This window comes from Phalacrocorax carbo, chromosome 2 (genome assembly GCF_963921805.1).
Source record: "Phalacrocorax carbo chromosome 2, bPhaCar2.1, whole genome shotgun sequence".
In the NCBI taxonomy this organism is placed as follows: domain Eukaryota; kingdom Metazoa; phylum Chordata; class Aves; order Suliformes; family Phalacrocoracidae; genus Phalacrocorax; species Phalacrocorax carbo.
Window position 1 is genome coordinate 30,613,263 of NC_087514.1, and position 19,597 is coordinate 30,632,859.

The 19,597-nt window shown below is 37.4% G+C and overlaps 1 protein-coding gene across 1 annotated transcript in view; it reads right to left on the reverse strand.

Moving 5' to 3' along the window:
- RALYL (RALY RNA binding protein like) overlaps positions 1–19,597 on the reverse strand; it is a 395,931-nt gene that overhangs the window by 47,935 nt on the left and 328,399 nt on the right. The window contains exon 5 of the mRNA XM_064442485.1: positions 17,306–17,338. Within this exon, the coding sequence (XP_064298555.1) occupies positions 17,306–17,338 (33 nt within the window). The remainder of the gene's footprint in view (positions 1–17,305; positions 17,339–19,597) is intronic.

Sequence of the window (19,597 nt, forward strand, 5' to 3'; positions counted from 1 at the left end):
TTAAGTGTCCTTCACTGTGACCGCTGAGTTAACAGCTCACGATGCAAAATATCATGTGAGACCCTTAGAGGTCTGCGGTTTTGTAAAGGCAGTTCCTAGTCCTATTGGCTGTGAAGCAGTTCTCCTGCATGTGTACTGAAAAGGCTGTGAACCACAGAAAATGAAAAGAACACAAAATGGATGACCTGTGAGAAAGAAAATCTCCTCTGTTTCTCCAACCGATCTCACATGGCTTTTTTATTTTTCATTCTTTTTAAGCTGAATGTTTCATTTATAATAATATGTTAAAGAGATGATATTGTGAAAGTGACCAGCACATCTCTCTATCTACAGCCATAAATTTTCACACTTAGGCATACCAAGGGACAGACATGAGCTTTGGTCAGTGCTGCCAGTGTAAAACACGATGCAGAAAATTACACAGATAATCACTGGCACTGAGATCAAGGTGACTGCAGGGCTCTTAACCTCTTGAGATATATTCCTTAGCAACCCACCAACCTGTATTAGGGAGGTTGCAGGAAATCACTTGCACGGTGTTGAATACCAAATACTCAGCAAGTCGGAAGCAGAGGAAGGTTTAAACAAGCCTGTGAACTGGTGGAGTCAGCGGTTTCCTAATGACATTGTAAACAGGCGAATTACTTACCCACAAACATATGCCATCTCTGCAATATTAACAACAGAACTGTGTGCATGGTGCTGCTGCTAAAATGGAATACAGCAAAAGACACTGTAATTCTCACACTGAGGCAAAGAAAACTCATCAATAAAGTGTGTTTCTGTTAAGCAAAAGTAATGGTTCCTTTTTCTGACCTAGTATCACCAAGTCCATCTTATATGAGCTGTCTCTTTTAGCTTCACTTCACTTAACACTAAGCCTGCTTTAACTTGTGTATGCCTGAAGAGCAAAGGATTCTCCAAAGACCAGATTTTCAGGGTTATAATGCTGTACATATTCAAATTTCCTATGCACATCAGCAGTTGCGCATGTGTCAGTACGGCAAGTGCAAAAATATGCTTCTACATCTTTGAAATAAACCTATGGATTTTATTATGTCTTTATTTATTTAATGATATTGTACATTGAATATATATTATTACAGTGTAATCTTTCTTGTGCTCTGTGTTTTCTGCCCACAAAAGATTTTTAGAACCTAAAGATCACATCCTGTTTTCATTTACTTAGCTCCAAACACTAGTGAGTGTAACTGAGTTCAGTGGAGTTATTCTGACTTTAGAATAGTTAATGCAGAACAGAGCAGAAATGGCTTTTGTTATTTTCTTGGCAACACGAATTTCTGTCTTGCATGTGAGTCACCGTTAGCAAATATCTCTTTTTCTTTCCACAGGTACAGAGATGTATTTGTAAATCATAAATGTTGACAAACCAGGCATAATGTATCTTAATTCAATTCTCAGCACTATCACCATTTATACTGTCAATTGCTTCTCTGTTGTCAGGGCTGGATAAAAATATTAAATACAAAAGTAATATTCCTTCAATCAAACTCTTTTTAGGAGGCACATATCAACCTAATGGTTGAAACTAGTATTCCAGTCACTTGTAAAATAATTTTTCTTGTCATGTAAAATAGTGCTAGAAATTGTTCTTCTTGAGTACAAAAAAGAATCAGTCTAAACTGATGGGATGTTAAAAAAAGGGGGTGGGTGAGTGTAACTAGATGTTTTAGAGAATAAGCATCAGGATATGGAAACCTTCCCTGTTAGAAAATTAATCAGATGGCAATGACTTTCATGAGCTATTGAAAAAACCAGGTGGAGATTTCAGGCCACTTTTCAGTGGATGGTTACATACATTCCCCAAGGACATGAATTAAATTGGTGGCCTGAATCCCACCTTTTCTTTAGAGATCATCTGATTTTAGTTAAGGCTCATGATGCTGACAGAAGTGGAAGGATACTTCCGTTTTGCAGTTCAGGCTGTATATTCTGCAGAGAAAGACAATAGCCTCCAGAGCTTGCTTTTTGCTGACATACTTACTGCCAAAGACAAATTTTGTTAGTGATCCCTTCAACTAATATATTCTTGGAGGTTTACAGCAAAAAAGACAGAGCCAGAAGAGGAAAAGTAATTGCAGAAAAGTATTTTACATTCATTTCCATAATGCAGATATGAGAACAAATAAGTATAGTTAAAACCAAAAAATAACCACCAAAATCCCCAACAACTTGTCCCAAAACGCTGATTGAACATAACCTAGTACTTCTGTATTTCAATTACTGATCAATTTTCACAGTAGTTTTGTAACCATAAGTTAATAAAAGTTTTATTCTAATTCTGTTTGGTCATTCAATTAGTAAGTGCAAGATAGATTTTTTTTTTTCCCGTGAGATGCAGGAGAACTATAGAGTCAAGTTTTAAATGTACAGCAAGGAATCTAGTACTGTAAATGGAGAATTTTTTAAATGTAAAATTTAAAAGTTTTTTGCAAATCTAATCTGAAGAAGTACATTTTGTCCAAGCAAGACATGTATACCTAAAATAACTGACACACAGTACTCCATTTTCCATTAAAGTATCTTTCTGGAGGCACTAGGCAGAATTTATTTGCAGTATGAGTAGGCTGTATTTTTTTTCTGTCTGCAGATACATCGCTTCTTTACCTTCATCCTCTCTCCCAAAAACTATTTTCCCAATGAAAAGTATTTTTGGAAAACTGTTGAACTTTCTCTCCAACTTGAATTTTAGGCAAAAGTTGTGTAAATATTCAAAGCGACATATACACAATCAGGTAATTAAGCCACTTTCTTGTGAAGGATTAGGCAAAGCTTGTGAAGCACAGGACAGCAAAGATACCAAGATCAATATTCAGACTCTAGGGGTCAGCTGCTTTGGGTGCTGTTTATGACAGCCAGGCAGGCACAAGGGATGAAGGGACTTCAAAGGCAGAATTTAGCCCCAGCAGTTTTCTGTACAGCTAAGTGCTGGGTAATAGAGTTACTCCCAATAAAAACTGCTTCCTGTGGCTGTAGGGATAGTCTATGCTTAACACTGTTAGCTTGATGTGTTTTAGAAACAAAATAGAAGCTTTTGTATATAAAGAAACCTGAGTAAATCTATTTAATATCTCCCTGACCTTTCTGCTCCTGCTGTCAGACTATTTTTCTGTCACTTAAAGTAATCTCCAATTACTTATGTTTCCCATGGGAATATTTTATAGTCAGGTAATGAAAAAGCTTTCCAGTGGCCTAACCATTTCCCAAGGTGTCCTTTAATTGTATAGAGTGACTGGGAAATACTTGATGTCCATGCGGTATTTTTCTTTTCCTAGTACAAGAGTAACGAGTGCTACTTCTTTAAAATGTGTTTTAAATTCAGTGTATTCAAGGTACTACTGTCAAACCATAGACATGTGATTGATTATCCAATTTATTAGTGATATTGTACACATTGAAGGAATGTCATTTAACTTGGTTTGACAATTACAGAGGACTGTCATTGACAGGTGTAGGAATAAGTGATGGGTTTAGGCTTTAAAGTGTTTCTACAGTATTTCACTGAACAGCAGATTGATAAATTAAAATCTCAGTGGTAGCACTGGAGCTGAAAGACTAACCACTTAAGGTTACAAAAACAGATTTCTGAAAACTTTATGTACTCTCCAAAGAAGCCATCTTAGAAACACTGAATGAAACAGAAGACCACAGTTCACAAAAGATTAATCAATTCTGACAGTGTCAGAATTTATGTAAAGAAGAAAAGTTTTTCTAGAAAATTGCAACACGTGCTTCCTTCTTCCCTTTTCAAGCTGTCAGAAGGCTTAAATTAAATTTAATTCTGCCCTTATTTACACTAAATTTAGTGACATAATGTAATTATTTTGGATTAAAAAACACAAGGTTACAAAATGGAGAGATGAAAGAGGCCATAACTGTCAGTGTCCTGAATACAGCTTGTGAAGAAAAGACATATTGCTTGTTTTTCCAAGAGTGCACTTTCAAGTGAAGTCACAATATAAATGGAAATACTAGACACTGTGAATCTAAGAAATCATTCTCGTATTCCTGACCCACTGTGCCATAATTTCCATGGTAAACAGATATGGGAAGTGCATCTGATACAAAGGAGATTCTTTTATAACTGAGCACAGGACTAGATTCTCTTCCAGTCCAGTCTTGTCAGAGATGAGTGGAAAGGGCAGCTGTGCATCACATAGCCAGTTGTGTATCCTCTAGAACAGTGCTAACTATGCTGACTACACTTTCCCTGGTTTCTGAAAAATCTGTGGCTTCTAATATTTCGGAGCTCTGGGAGGGCTTGTGTCTGTTCAATTTCTGTATACACAGTGACGTAAATAAGATTTTGTTTTTCTGTAAAGGAATTAAAAAGTCACAGAACAAAGGGATTCATAGAGTAACAGTGGAAAGAACTTTTGATTTACAAAAGGGAATTCAAATGTAGACACTCTGAACTCCCTCACTGTAAATCCAGAATAAAGCTGTTGAAATCAAGGGATCAGATACAATTATTTATCTTAAACCTACTTCTGGGTTTTTCCATTATACTCATTCTCATAAAGAAAAGAGGATTTTTGTCCCAGATGGCTCACCTGGGTGTAGTATGTGGCAAAACAGCCTGGTGTATTAGTATTGCAGTTTCCCTATACAGTTTTGGACATATAGTAGAGCTACTGATTTCTTGTCACACAGATATGATGAGAGTATGAATCATCCAGCTGAAAACTTTCTACATATCTTTTCTAATTTGCAAAGAAGTGTTTGACACTTACCAAAGGACCTTCTTTGCCTCGGAGAACCCCCATATGTGTTTCTTTTGCCTGCTCTAGTGTCTCAGCTAACTTGGAAGGCTGGCCCCTTGGCATCTGCAACTTGACTTAGGCATGGACATTTTCCTATCCACAGTGGGCAAGAACTGCGGTTCTGTGACTGTCTGTTTTGAGGAATGTCTTTTATGCTTAGGGAGGGATCTTTCTCAAGTTTCCTCACATGGTTCTGCTCCTGCCTTCCTGGGCATGAGGGGAAGAGTACAGTCTGGGTACTCTCCTGTTTTACTCTGCCTCATACATTTCTTTCTGGTTACCTCCACTCTGGAAGAGCTTCATATCACAGTATTAAGCTCCAAGGAAACAGTTGCACAGATTCACATTTTGACAACTTGCTTACAGTTCGTTAGCTTATTGTTATCGTCTGTTAAGAACATAATACTAGTGTTTGTGCATAAGATACCACGTTCAATGGCTATAACACTAGAATATAGAAATTTTTTTATCCTGCTTGGGGAAAACATTTAAAAATGTTTCTTCAGTCTTATCAACCCTGGCAAAATGATTCTATGTATATAAAAATTAAATATTAATAAATTCAGACTCTTATTCAGAAAGACATTCATCACTCAACTAAGATATGGTAGTCATGGTTCTTAGACAATGATCTGTAAATCCATGTTTTCTCTTCCATACAGATTAATTTCATAACATTTTAGATATTAAGAAAATTACTGCACAAAAGAGGGCTTGAGGAGTTTTATGCTTCCATTATTGCCATTTTCTGTAGCATGTATCCTGTGGTCACAGTCCCTGTCAGATCAGGGTGTCGCTTGCACCTGTATGCATCAGGGCTAGTAAATCTTTATAGAAAGTTTCATTTCAAGTGTTTTATAACTGTGGAAAATGTACATTAGAAGTTAACAATACAGACACATCTTAGACTAAATTTGGTTTTATATAGTCTATTGAATTAAGCTAGCATAACAATTTAGTGCTGAGAATTGCCTCCAGCAACTCTTCCCAAACCACAAGACTCTGTGAAGGAATTAAAGCTGTTAAGGTCTCTTTCTCTGCCCTCCTTCCCCCTCCCTTACCTTCTTGCTGAACTCCCCTCACACAATTTTTGCCTTCTCCCAGCAAAACCACATTACCATTACTCACCCTTATATGACTTACATGACTGGAATGTTATTTTTCTATGAATGCTCTCCACAGTAAGACAGTTTTATAGCTTATAAAGTATCAGTCAGAACATGAAATACACCTAACTACTGACACCTAGACAAGGTCTGCTCGAAACCAAATCATATTTGATTCCAGATTTAGGGTGTAATCATGATTAATATGTGTGTAGGTGAATAAAAATATCAGTTTTGCAAGGAAACAAAGTCTTATCCAACACCTCTTGGGTTTCTCCATCACTACTTAAAGAAATGTGAATGCTTTGGCATAATACTACTATATAAGCCACAATAACGATCTCCAGTTTTGCTTCACTAACTTCACTGTCTCAGAAGATGTAGCTTCCATTTCTATCCCATATCCTTTTGTACACAAAAAAGGATAATCTGCAGGATGAATTACATTACTTGAGAAATGCTTCAGTTTTTCTCCTTTATGTATTGATCCTAATTCCTGTGAAGGTGTTCTCTAGTTTCAGGTAGTCAACAAATAGCTCATAGGAAAAATGCAGTCTGAAAGTTGGTAATTTTTCATTTTGATTGTTTGTTGTTCATAGTGTGCCTGGAAACCTACCTGTAGTTTCTGTCCCTTGATTTAGATGACAAGAGAATAAACAAGGCCATACATACTAGGTGCTTTTTGTGAAAATAATTGCTTTTGATAAAATTCCTAATTTGTTGGGACTCGTAAGTACTTTCTGGTGGCTATCTGGGTGGTTATGAAAAAGTTTGACAAAAATAGCTATGGGATGATAGCTGATTCAGCCTCTCATCCTTACCCCTGAGAGTAAGGGCTACAGGGCCCCAACCTGAGAGGGTTCAGAAAGGTTGTTTTTGTATAAAGCATTAGAGGCAACTGAATTTAAAAAAAAATAAAGTAACTCTATATTTGTTGGAAATGAGTTATACTTTTTAAATTAAACATATGCTTTAGCATTACCTATAGACTTACTACCATAGCAATATAAAATCTTGGTTGCTGGTTGTGCATGACAGATCCACTCAGATATTTCTACTTCACATTTATGGCACATCCTCCAACTTTTAAGCCTACTCTAATACGTGGTTTGAAGGAATTCTTTTTACTGAACAAAACTGATCCTTATAGGAATTCAGAACCAAAGCTGAAGACTTTACAAATAAAAATAAGTAACTAAAGCACAGTAATTCAACTATTAGCAATAAAAAACTTAGCATGCTAGTGGCAAGACAGAATATGGTCTAATTTCTATTTATTTTTGTGTACATCATCAGAAAAATTCTTACAACCTGTTACACCTGTGCATACCCCCATGAGAGTGTATATGGCTGATGTTGACAAAACTGCACTTTGGCTTGCAGAATGACAAGAATTATAAGAACCCAACCTGACCCTGGGATAAACCCCCTCCCAAACTCAATGGACAACTGCAGATTGCTTTTGAACTGCAGTTCATAACTGGAACTAAGGCAAAAAGCCCCAAACCAAAACCAAAACAGCCAAAATCAACACCAGTTTGGGCCAAAGAGGAGCTATTGAATACAGCCCTAAATACCTTAAACAGCGTCCTGCTTTTTGAATTAAGGTGTGTAAAGGCATTATACAAATGTAGTTGAAAAGTGGTTTGTAAATGAGGTCAGATCTCAGATTAAGCTACATTTGTAGAAAACAACCTATGATATGATTCATTTTACTAGTTGAATGCTTGCCTAGTATCAGGACATATCCTGATTTTGTTTTATTTTGCACGAGGGGTATACTACAGCATGCTAATGCACAGCTGTATGATCCAATAAAGCAAGATGTGAGTGGTTATTCCTTAGTATCATACAAAAGGCTATTGACAGAGCAAATCTAAAGATGATGTCTCCTAGCCCAAAGCTTAATATATTTTTAAAACCTTTAACAAACATGACAGAGAAGTAGGAGCTTCGATTTGCTCTGTCAGCAACACTTCTCTCTGATGTGCTTCCTTCTGCACGGCCTCCTGTCTTAACAAACTACGCACCCCAGGACGGGTCCTTCTCCTGATTTCACAGAAGGGAGTCAGAGGCTGAAAGTATCACTGTACATGCCCCATGTCCAACAGCTAATGTGGCTCCCCTGCTTATTCCTAGAGCTGGACAGCACTTGTAGAAGGAATCTGGTTCATCCTTCTACCCACTGGGCTAGACCCAGGGCTAGACCAGGTCAGCCATGGCTTTACCTAGCTGAGGCTTAGAAACCTCAGCAGATTAAGACTCTACAAAGTCTCTAGAGGGCATCTTCCATTTCTTCCACGATCTCAGCTCTGGTGATGCAGCTCTCTGTGGGACATAACACTTCAGTGAAATTATGAAAGTTTAAAATAGTATAGAATCAAGAAGAAAATCCTTCCCTCTTTCCATCACTATTCATGGTAGGAACATTCATTGTTAGGGTTGTACATTACCCCCCAACACAAAATCTAGGACAGGGAAGAGAAAGGATGGTCCCGTTTAATCTCAGGAAGAGTACTTACGTCCTGTGGTAAGAACACATGAATAGAAGGGAAAACATGCCTCTTTTTATATGTTTCAAAATTTTACATTGCAAAGAAAGATATGTATTTAAAAAACACCTAGGCAATACTATCTTCTTTCTTCTGCCTCTCTAATTCTCTTCATCCTTAGCCTATCTAATTTGCCAGCATGGTCAGCACTGTTTTACATGTGCCTTGTTCTTTGTTGTGTTCCTTTTGCTTTAAAAAACCAGAAAGATAAGAGAAAAAAAAATAAATTAGGATCTGTGGCAGTGCTTTTGATGTTTTGGGGTTTTTTTTATGAGAATGTCAAAGTTTAAAGCACCAAGCCATTTTAGAAAGCCAATGTATATAGAGGCTGGTGTGGAGCAATAACTTTCGAAGCAAGGCCAGTTGCTGATTGTTGTTGTGATCATGGGTGGACACTCTCCAAAGAAGAAATCTCCTTATCAAGGAGCTGCAAATTATATTACTGCAGAAGGGTGCGAAGCAGACTTTCAAGTAAAAGCTAGCATAGCAGTACTGTCTGTCTTTCTGTGGTTTGGACTTTTAAGCACATATTTCGCTTTGCTGTCCCACCTTTCTCTTCTAGCCCAAGTGCAAGTACCATGTTAGGTAGATGGACCAATCTCAGATTTCACTTGCTAGTGAAAAAGATTAAGCTGATTTCAAAGGTGGAATCAGAAGGATCAGCCATCAGATCCTCTTTGAATGTTTGTACAAGCCCAAGCACACTAAGAACCTGACATTAAAAAGAGTTTCAATTGTTACTATCATACCAAAGTAGTAAAAGCAACACAGGCAGAAGAGAAATGGGCAAATACAGATTGACTGATTTGAAGAGTATTACAGGGAATTTGAAATTAAAAGTATCAAATTTTGAAATGATTGTATCTTTCAATGTATTTATCACAGGGATATTGAATTAAAACTTCTTTGTAATGATCTGGAAATCCATGAAAATAAAGTGTTTCATATGGCAATAGCCATAGCATAGGTATTGTGAGTGGGGAGCTGAGTCTCATTTATGAAATTGTTTCATGTGCCTGTTAGCCTGCCACAGGCTAACAGTTAGGTGAGTGTATTCACAGAAGCCCAGAGACTGGTGGGCCAAAATCCTATGTTCATACCTCAGAAGTAGGAAATGGGAATACTGTGACAAGAGAATCCTCCAAGCACTGTTTTCCATAACTCCTGGATCAGTGGCTACTGTTTGGGCAGTAAGTTTGAAGTAAATAATGCTGCAGAGTGATGTTATATACCCATAAAATATTGTCCTTCCTTCCTCCCTCCATTTTCCATTGTAAGAAAATACCTCCCTTTTTTCTTCTTTCTGTAGTCCTTTTCCTTAGACTTTCCTTTCTATTCTTATGGTTCTACATCCCTGTTTATTTCCTTTCACACCCCACCCCCCCGCAATATTTCAACCTTCTGGCTTTCCTTCAGAAACACTCTCTTGTACATCATTTTCCCTCCTCTAGAGAACATCCTGCCTCGTACATAGGTGAGACTATAGATATTCAGTACTGAGGAACTGCTCAGCATTAACCCAGAACATAAATGACTTGCATATGTATTGTTTTCCTAGAATTACTAATGAAAGGGTAGTCTTGGATGACAGAAATAACAGAGAGTAAATAAAAGGGAAAGGTAAATAGAATAACCAGAAGAATGAAAAAGTGATCTCATGCTCTGTTGCCTTTCTCAATTATGAAGCACATTGTTACTGATGTTATTAAGGTCAGAGAAGGGAAAAAGAATTTATTAAGGTGCATACTTGTTGAGTTTGTTGCTAATAAAAGTTATAGGAATTAGGAAAATACTTTTCATTTTTGGCCAAATGTATTAGTCTGTTTTCTGTGCAGTATATATTTTTCTGTGTGTATGAAAGTGGAAGTGGTGTAGAATGAAAAAGATCAGGAAAATAGAGGAACCATAAAATAATTATTTAGATTGTAAGTGAAAAGAAAAATACATAATCTGTGATTTTTAAACACTGAGTAATGACACAAAAATACTGAGAAATGCAGTGACGGCAATGGACCAACATTATTATTACTGTCACTTTGTAGTCTCTTCAGAGATATCGTCAAGCAAAAAAACTTTTTATAAATCTATAAAACAGTGATATTCATCCACTGTTTCAGAGTCCTATAATAATAATGGAAAGCAGGCAATTACAGAAAAGCTTAATCCTTGCTGGTTTTAGTAAGTTGTTGGAAAAGAAGTATATTAGTAATATTGTTTGAAATTAAGCTGTATAGATTGTCAGCATCTTCCACGTGAAGATCCCCAGCTTTCCATATCTGCTGTTGTCTCCCAAATTGCTCCTGTCTCTCTGGGGACTACCCTGGCAGCTTCCCCAGGCACAGAGTCCTTGCAGTCCCCTGACTTCTGTTTCTAGCCTCCAGGCTAAACCCCACACATAATTAAAGAGTTCATTGTTTTAGAGGGTGTTCTCTGCAGATGATGAAGACCTGCTGCTGTCTTTTTAAGTTACAGAGCCCAAATGTTTTTAAGCATAAAGATTTACTGCCTGTCTCTAAATAATGAGTTTAAATAATTGTCATGTGTGTTCAGCCCTCCCATGCTTTTCATGAAAACACAGCTCCTGAATACCTGGCCTGAATGTGAATAAAAGTTATGAGATTATTATCAGATTGGTGGTTTTATTGGTTTCATATTAACGGTGCAAAATGTATCCACTCTCTCCTCTTTTTATATTTTTTTCTCTGCTGAAGGAAAAAAACATATCTTAGCAATTTCTTTTCAAATGCTGGATGGGAACAGCGTCTAATCCTTGCAGTGATGCTATCTGATAATCAGGATGGGGAACAAATGTTATGGTATTTCTTGTACAGAAGATGACATGTGGCTGCATTCTGTTTTGTGTCTTATAACCTATTGTCTGTTAAAAAGAACCCCACACAAAACCTGAGTGTGAATTGAAAGAACCTCTATGTTTTGGAAGTGGACTAATTATTATCCTAACAGAGACTGCAAGGACTAGGCTTCTTCAGAATGGGATCCTTCAAACCGGTGTTTGAGTGGAGGATTTGCTATAGATCGTCTGCAAAATGGCCTTATGGGAAAGAAAACATTACTGAGCAAGAGGAAGAAATGTGGGTGACAAATGCCAGTTGTTAGATGTTTCCCAGAACAATTTTGCCAGCAGAAAATGAAGGAATTTTACTTTTTGTATTTTGGACACACTTCCTAAAGCTGAGCCCACCAAAATTCCTGCATCTCATCTAGAAGTAAGTACCTGTGATTTGAAAGGTACAGTGATTAAGCTGTGATTTGGAAAACCGTGGCTTTTCAGTATTTTCTATTGTCATATACTTTTTAGAAACAGGACCTTGGTGAGGAAAGTAGTAGTGCAAACAGGTCTCTAGTCTTTTTACTGAGTATGTAAAAAAATGCAGCAATTAGTGCCAATTTTACTTGTAGCTCTCTTTCTCCCATGACAGACAACTATTCATCATGTAATAAATGCATACAATGCATTCATTTCACTTATGTCTCTCTCTGGGCTTTCCGCCTAGATTTATACTGTTTATAACAAACAATCAGTCTTGGAAAAAAAAAAAAAAGAGTGAAAAAGTCAGCAGTTTGTATTGTAGTTTCTTAACATCTACACAAAAGAAAGAGAAATAGATTGAATCTCAGCTGACAACCAGATGTATAAAACACACACATTTTCAAAGACCATCTCACTGAAGAGCTATTGCCTGCTTATCCAGAAGTAATCCTATATTCTGCAGCTGGCAGTATATGAATCTAAGTTCTCACCAGCCTCAGAAAAAATAATTTCTGTTTCTTACTCTCTCTCCCTGTCTCTTCTGAATTCAACAATACGGAACATTATTAAATGACACCTAACAAAGAAGACAAATATTTTTATAAGTTTCACAAACTTGTTAGTTGCTGTGATGGATTTTCTACCATTGCATGTGTTAAAGACTGGATTTTATTATGAAAGTTACATACAATTACAGTTATATACAAACAAGAATTAATTCAAATTTCTACTCTGTGGGACAGTTACAAGGTAATTATGGTCTCTCTTGGACATATAATGCTATTGTAGGTCTTAAAAGATGCTGCAATGGCTGTGTCTTACAAAACAGGTTCTGAATTTTAGACTCAGACCGACGACCAATTGCAAATCTCCATGAAGTATTATCTGGAATTTATCGGGGCTAAACTTTTGCATGCAGATAGTTACCATGAATCAGCTGCCACGAAATAGCTGGGTGACTGGTTAGTAACTGAATTATCAATCTAATAATCCAGACAGAATGATAACAATTTTTTTGAGGGTATAATTGTGCATCAGTACTATTAAAAACAAAATGCCAGATATGGAGAGAAAATACAGATAATAAAAAAGTTGTTTGCATTTAAAATTTATTTTTTAAAAATATTATACATCCTTTGGCACAAAGTTGGACGAACTCAATATGAAATGCCTCTTAGTCTGTCCTTTTTGCAATACCCAGTTCTTTGTACCTCTTGACCTGCCTGGCCTTTCTATGTCCAAAACTGTCAAAGACTTCTGCATAAAGTTAATTTGATGCATTGTCAGTAGTCTTCACTTCAGTGAAGTTTTCCATGAACTGTTACTTCTGATGGTAAAGTCTTCCAGGCATTCCAGCTATTTGCATGACTTCTCTTTTATTCTAACCTTACATGAATATGAACACTACATAACATGAAGAGGAAAGAAAGTCCATACAACCCTCTGTCTTTCTCAGATTGAATATGGACAGAAAACCACAGAAGTATGGGAAAAACACCTGTGGGGAGAAGCATCCTGTGCCCCTACAGGCTAACACAGTGTTCAACACTATTAAGAGATGTTTTAGCCTTCCCTAAGGATTTTATTTTCATAAGGTCACAGAATCATAGAATCATTTAGCTTAGAAAAGACCTTTAGGATCATCAGGTCCAACTGTTAACCTAGCACTGACAAGGACACCACTAAACAATGTCCCCAAGCACCACATCTATACATCTTTTAAATACTTCCAGGGATGGCGACTCAACCACTTCCCTGGGCAGTCTATTCCAATGCTTGAGAACCCTTTCTCTGAAGAAATTTTTCCCAATATCCAATCTAAACCTCCCCTGGAGCAGCTTCAAGCCACTTCCTCTTGTCCTATCACTAGTTACTTGGGAGAAGAGACCGACACCTGTCTTGCTACAACCTCCTTTCAGGTAGTTGTAGGGAGCAATAAGGTCTCCTGCGAGTGTCCTCTTCTCCAGACTAAACAACCGAGTTCCCTCAGCTGATCCTCATAAGACTTGTGCTCCAGACCCTTCACCAGCTTCATTGCCCTTTGGACAAGCTCCAGCAACTCAATGTCCTTCTGGTAGTGAGGGACCTAAAACTGAACACTGTATTCAAGGTGTGGCCTCACCAGTGCCAAGTACAGGGGCAAAATCACTTTCCTAGTTCTGCTGGACACATTACTTCTGATACAAGCCACTATGCTGTTGGCCTTCTTAGCCACCTGGGCACACTGCTGTCAAACAGCTCTCCCAGGTCCTTTTCTGCTGGGCAGTTTTGCAGCCACTCTTCCCCAAGCCTGTAGCGTTGCATGGGGCTGTTGTGACCCTAGTGCAGGACCCAGCACTTGGCCTTGTTAAACCTCACACAATTGACCTTGGCCCATCGATCCAGCTTGTCCACATCTATCTGTAGAACCTTCCTACCCTCACGCAGATCAACACTCCTGCCCAACTTGGTGTCATCTGCAAGCTTACTGAGTGTGTACTCTATCCCTTCATCCAGATTATTGATGAAGATATTAAACAGAACTGGCCCAGTGCTGAGCCCTGGGGACCACCACTTGCAACCAGCTGCCAACTGGATTTAACTCCATTCACCACCACTGGCCATCCAGCCAATTTTTACCCAGTGAAGAGTACACCTGTCTAATCCATGAGCAGACAGTTTCTCCAGGAGAATGCTGTGGGAAATGGTGTCATTTTCACTGCTAAGAGACAAAGGAAGCCAACATGTATCTTGAATTCAACTTTGTATTCCAGCCCCAAATCATAACATTGAATTCAGATACACTTATCTGAATAGATCACATAATGGATTTTTGATCCTGATTTCTACCTTAAGAGACTTGCATTTAGGAGGTTACTTCACTGTCAAATTATGCTCCTGTCTTGCACAGGGTATAAAGGAACATGGATTTTTCTTCTTTGCTATGCACTTTGCATAGAAAGAAATATAAACAGAATTACATTTACCAAAGGAGTACAGGAGCTGTTTTCTCTCTTCATTTGAGACACTAACTATAATAACACGAGGTGTGGTCTGCTTCTCTCTGAAGCTGGCTGCTTTCTGAGAGAGGGGAGACAATGCACCGTTTTAAGAAACACATTTCCTTTGTGGGTTGTCTCATGGGAAGGCTGCAGCCCTGCACATACATGCAGAGCTCAATAAACTGTGTCAGTCTTGAGTTCTTAGCCTATCACACTTCATGTCCTCTTCCCCTACCAAAAGAATTAACAATGGGAAAGAACCAAGAAGTCGTCAGCTTAGGCATGGCAAAATGAAAAAGCATAATTAGCACCTACAGGCAGTATAATGGAAACAAATCTCTGTTGCAGAAGGTAGATGAATGAAAAGCTGGTGTGCAGAACCAAGTCATCTGTAGACTACCTAAAGTAATTTAGGCTGGTGTATCGACCAACTCTGGCTGCAAGAGGCATTAAGGGCACCCATGTCTTAGACTAATTGAGGCCGAGTCAGCATTTCTTCTGCAAACATTTACTGTATTTTGAAAGCCTGGTGGTTGCAGCTGTCAGTTTGGGTTAAAACCTTAGATACAGGTCTTGGCACAAGAGCTCATCCTCTGAACAAATGAACCCCCCAATTACTGAGGGACTAGGAGGACCATCTTTCTGACTTAGTACTGTGGTGTCTTGGGCCCCTCCTCAGAGCACAGTGCTCTAACTTCTGTGTGAAGCACTCCTTTGGGGTGGAAAAAATGCAGCAGTAAAAGGCAAAAGTAGCACAGAGGCGGGGACTAATTTTTACATTTTTTACCCTTATCTTTATGAACTTGCAAAAATAATTGAAGTACATTACAGGCAAATTTCTGGGAAGTTCTGGGAAGAGGCTAAGTCTATTTGCTCAGATTAGATTTCCCAAGACGAATCCAGTTTAGTGACAAAGTCACATACAGTGGCTATGTGGAGGTAATGTGGATTTATACAGTGGCCACCAATCTGCTCATCTGGAAACAAACTCAAACCTAAAACATAAACATAATGCTTCCTCCTAGGTAGACGTCTCCAAATATCCTAAAATTTCCATCACAGTTCTTAAGATCCTGAAAAGAACTACAAAACTAGGATTTATTATTTTGTGGTAATTACTATTAATATAATTGTTGCTGTTGTCTTTTATTTGAATCCTGGGGTTTTATACTTTCAGGTTTGCTCCTCAGACACAATGGCATGCAACTTCTTTTTTAATCTTAAAGTTGAGATTTTCAGGTAATCACAAGAGCGGAGGCCTCAAAAAACCAACTTGGTAGGACAAGTTGCAAAGTGGAGCAATGAAAAGTAATAACAAAAGTTACTGAATTTGATAATGAATTTGGACATTTTGAAGCATGCAAACCAAGAACACCCAACCAACCCCATTTGACCAACATTTAACATACTTTTCAGTAATTTTGAGTTAGTAGAAAGTAGAAATGGCAAATAATAAATTCAAAATATACTCAGACAAACCACAGTTACATTATGCTATAGAAACTGACATATTTCAGTCCTGCTTATGCTGAGTTGTTGAGTTTCTCTTTCATAACTGACACACTTTCTTTGTTCGCTAACTTTAATTTGCACTTCAGGATTTGAAGTAGTTTTTCATCTGTAGTTAATACAACAGTTTGGGAGCTGCTGACAATTACATGGTAGAATTAACCCTTAAATGGCTATTTTGCATGGGATCTTTTGCCTGTAGTTTATGTTCTTGGTAGCATGAAGCATGGTGTTGTGAACAAAGAAAAATGAGAATGAAGAGATGTAAAGTATATACAGTTCTGAAGGAAAACGGGGAGTGAGAATGCTATAAAACTTAGGAGAGTTTTAAAGAAAGGAGCTAAAGAGAAAGCAGGCGTGAAATTGAACTTGAAACTCACAAGTAAAATACAAATACTTACCTTTAATGTATATAATGGTCTACATTTTATAATAGAGGGGTACTTTTATTTTCAGAATATGACACATTTAAAAATAAGTTTTTTGAAAGATGAGTTAATAATTTCAATATAAATACCATATACCTGTTTAAGCAGCTATAAGACTATGAAGACAATAGCTGCAATACACAAATCAGTGTAGTGATCTATAATTAGGGTAAAAATGTGATATTTTTCTATTTTATGAATTTTATTTTATTTCTGTTATTGGAGTATCACAAAATTTTATTTTAAGAGAAACTCTCCATTTTTTGTTCTCAGGCTTAGACAAATGGCATAGACAATCTTTGGGATGGTTTCTGACTGAGAGATCAGTGAAAACAAAATAAACCAGCTACCTTTCAATGTAACATTTAGCTCCTACACGTCTTTTAGTATAAATTTCATATTATACTAAAGTTATATTATAACTATTTTATAATTATATTTTTATGATATAAATTTTAGTCAATATAGGCAAAAATACTTCTTCGTATTTTTTAAGATGGGAGATATCCACAGCTGCTGACTTTATTGACTAATAACTACTTTTTCTAAGCTTAGGTATAGTAAATGACCATCATGTTGAAACAGGATGTTTATGCTCAACTTAATCTCATAAATTACATTTTATGGTAGTTGAGTATATAAATATCCATGGAAATATACATATTCCTACTTACCCAACGGACAGGAAAGGCTCCTTTGATTCAAGTCTGTCAAGTAAATAACAGAAGTTTTAATATATATATATGTATGTATTGTATTTCAGAACATTTATATGATGAATTTAAAACAGTCACTCTCAGTATCAAATTTACTTGGTGACTAATACACAATTTAACAATGACAGAAGGGCCCAATCCATTATGCTAGAAGCTTAACTACAAAAATATCCCATTTATCTAATTGAACTTTGGTTTAAAAATCAAATATTTACAAAGCAGAACATCTAGGCCCTTTAAACTTCACAGATTCAGATGATTTGTGTAGGTATTTACATGGAAAGTCTGAAGTGAACCAACAATACTTTTCTCTATCTTTTTACATTTTTCATGCAATTTTTTTTCCTGATGGCCATGATTTAGGGAAGATACTGAATCTTTTTTTTTCTTTTTTAACTTTAAACATAAAATTAGATTAGGTGTAAGAACTTTTCTGATTTGAGGGCTCCTACACCCATTTTGTTTGCTTTCCAACATCCTTTTTTTGTATGACATGGTCACTTTTCCATCGTGAGAACTTCTGGCACATCTGCCTCAATCAGCCTTGCACTGGATCTGGATGCCACTAGTTTGGTAGACCCAGAATCATGCCCTGTTCTAAAACCAGTTATTAAAAGTGTTGTTCTCCAACTCCCTGCTGTTGCTGCTGTCTCTGTGAGGAACTGCATCACTTGCACGCTGGCAGGAGCCTCTTCTACTAATAGTTTCCACCCAACCAGAATAGATTTAAAAATCCTCATCTACGTTACTGTACTGTATTTCTGCTCCAGTACCTGCAACTGGCTGCCCTTAATTTTGTAGTGTGTCCTGGCTGCAATGAGTTTACTAATATCAGCAGCTTGTTAGGACCATTAGTGTGTGACTTTAGGGTCCTTTATAAACATATTTAAGTCAAATTTACAACTCAATTATTTTGAGAGGTTACATGGCATGCAAATGATGTAAAAGTTCTCTATTGTGCTAATTTTCACTGAGAGCACTGTGTTAGGAGGAAGCGCAAATAAAAAACCTATGTACTTGATGTCTCTTTGTAGCCTTTAAAAAAAGTCTTTCTAACAAAGCAAAGAATGTCTTATCTGGAACTGAGCATTTAATTTGTGACAACGACTCCCATCCAAAACCAATTCAGTCCCACAACAAAATATCTGAAATAGAACTGTAAACAACAGGAGTAATTGTGAATAAAGGGACTGTAAAAGATTTGTCAATGTTTTACGAACAAACCTTTCCTGCAAGTCTTCTTTGTAGAAAAACCAAAAAGCACATTTGCAGTTATTATTCATTTATCAAATGTTTTGTCCAAAAAGCTCACAGATCAATAGACCAATTTAATTATTGACATCTATCTAGAAAGGTATTTACAAAAGATTAACATGTTACTGTGCTTTTGAAAGGATTATATGATTTTGGATTTAATTAAAAAACATTGTATGTCACCTTTTTGCAAATAATTTACTACTTCTTTTCCAGAATCATTGGTGGAAATAACTTAGAAGCCTGTCTTCATTTGCAATGTAATCTTCCAATGTGCTTTAAACCTAATTTCCTGCAGTTAGATTTCCAGCATTGGTAAGAACAACTTTCATAAGTCTTGAGGAAAGACCAAAATGTATCTAAAACATAGTAACTTTCCTGTTGTCCTCATGGCTATACCTCACCTTTCCCTTTCCTTCTGGGATTGTGATCCACATGGAAGCAAAATAATAGAAGAGGCGATCACTGATGGACTTGCATGTACCTGGAAGCATGGTGGAAGCCCAAAGCTGACTACGGCTGTGCTCAAGGGGATGCTTCTCCAGGGCAGTCCCAGTGCTGTCATGAATGCTTTCCCTCCCAGACTGCCATGCTGCACACCAAACCCTCATAGCACCAAGAAAATGCTTAGATTGGCATCCTCTGGGCTCAGGCAGTACTGCCAGAGAGCAATAAAGTGATGGGGCCTTTCATGTGTGGGGTTGTATCCTTCTCCTGCAGGCCCTGTGCAGCCTCCACACCAGCTTGACAAACCAGCCTTTCCTGCTGTGGATCACACCGTTACAGGAAAACATCTGCACCATCTTTGCAGCTTCTCCCTGGTGTATGAGGAAAAGCCTGACTAGTGCTATGGTTTTCTTTCCTGTTTTTCTGTTAAATGCAAATGGCCAGACCTGGGAAGTACCCAGTGTTTGGCTTGACACATTAACTATAAGCAAAACAAGCTAAAAATGAAAGCCTCAGAACATATTTACGTACTTCATAATACAGACATTT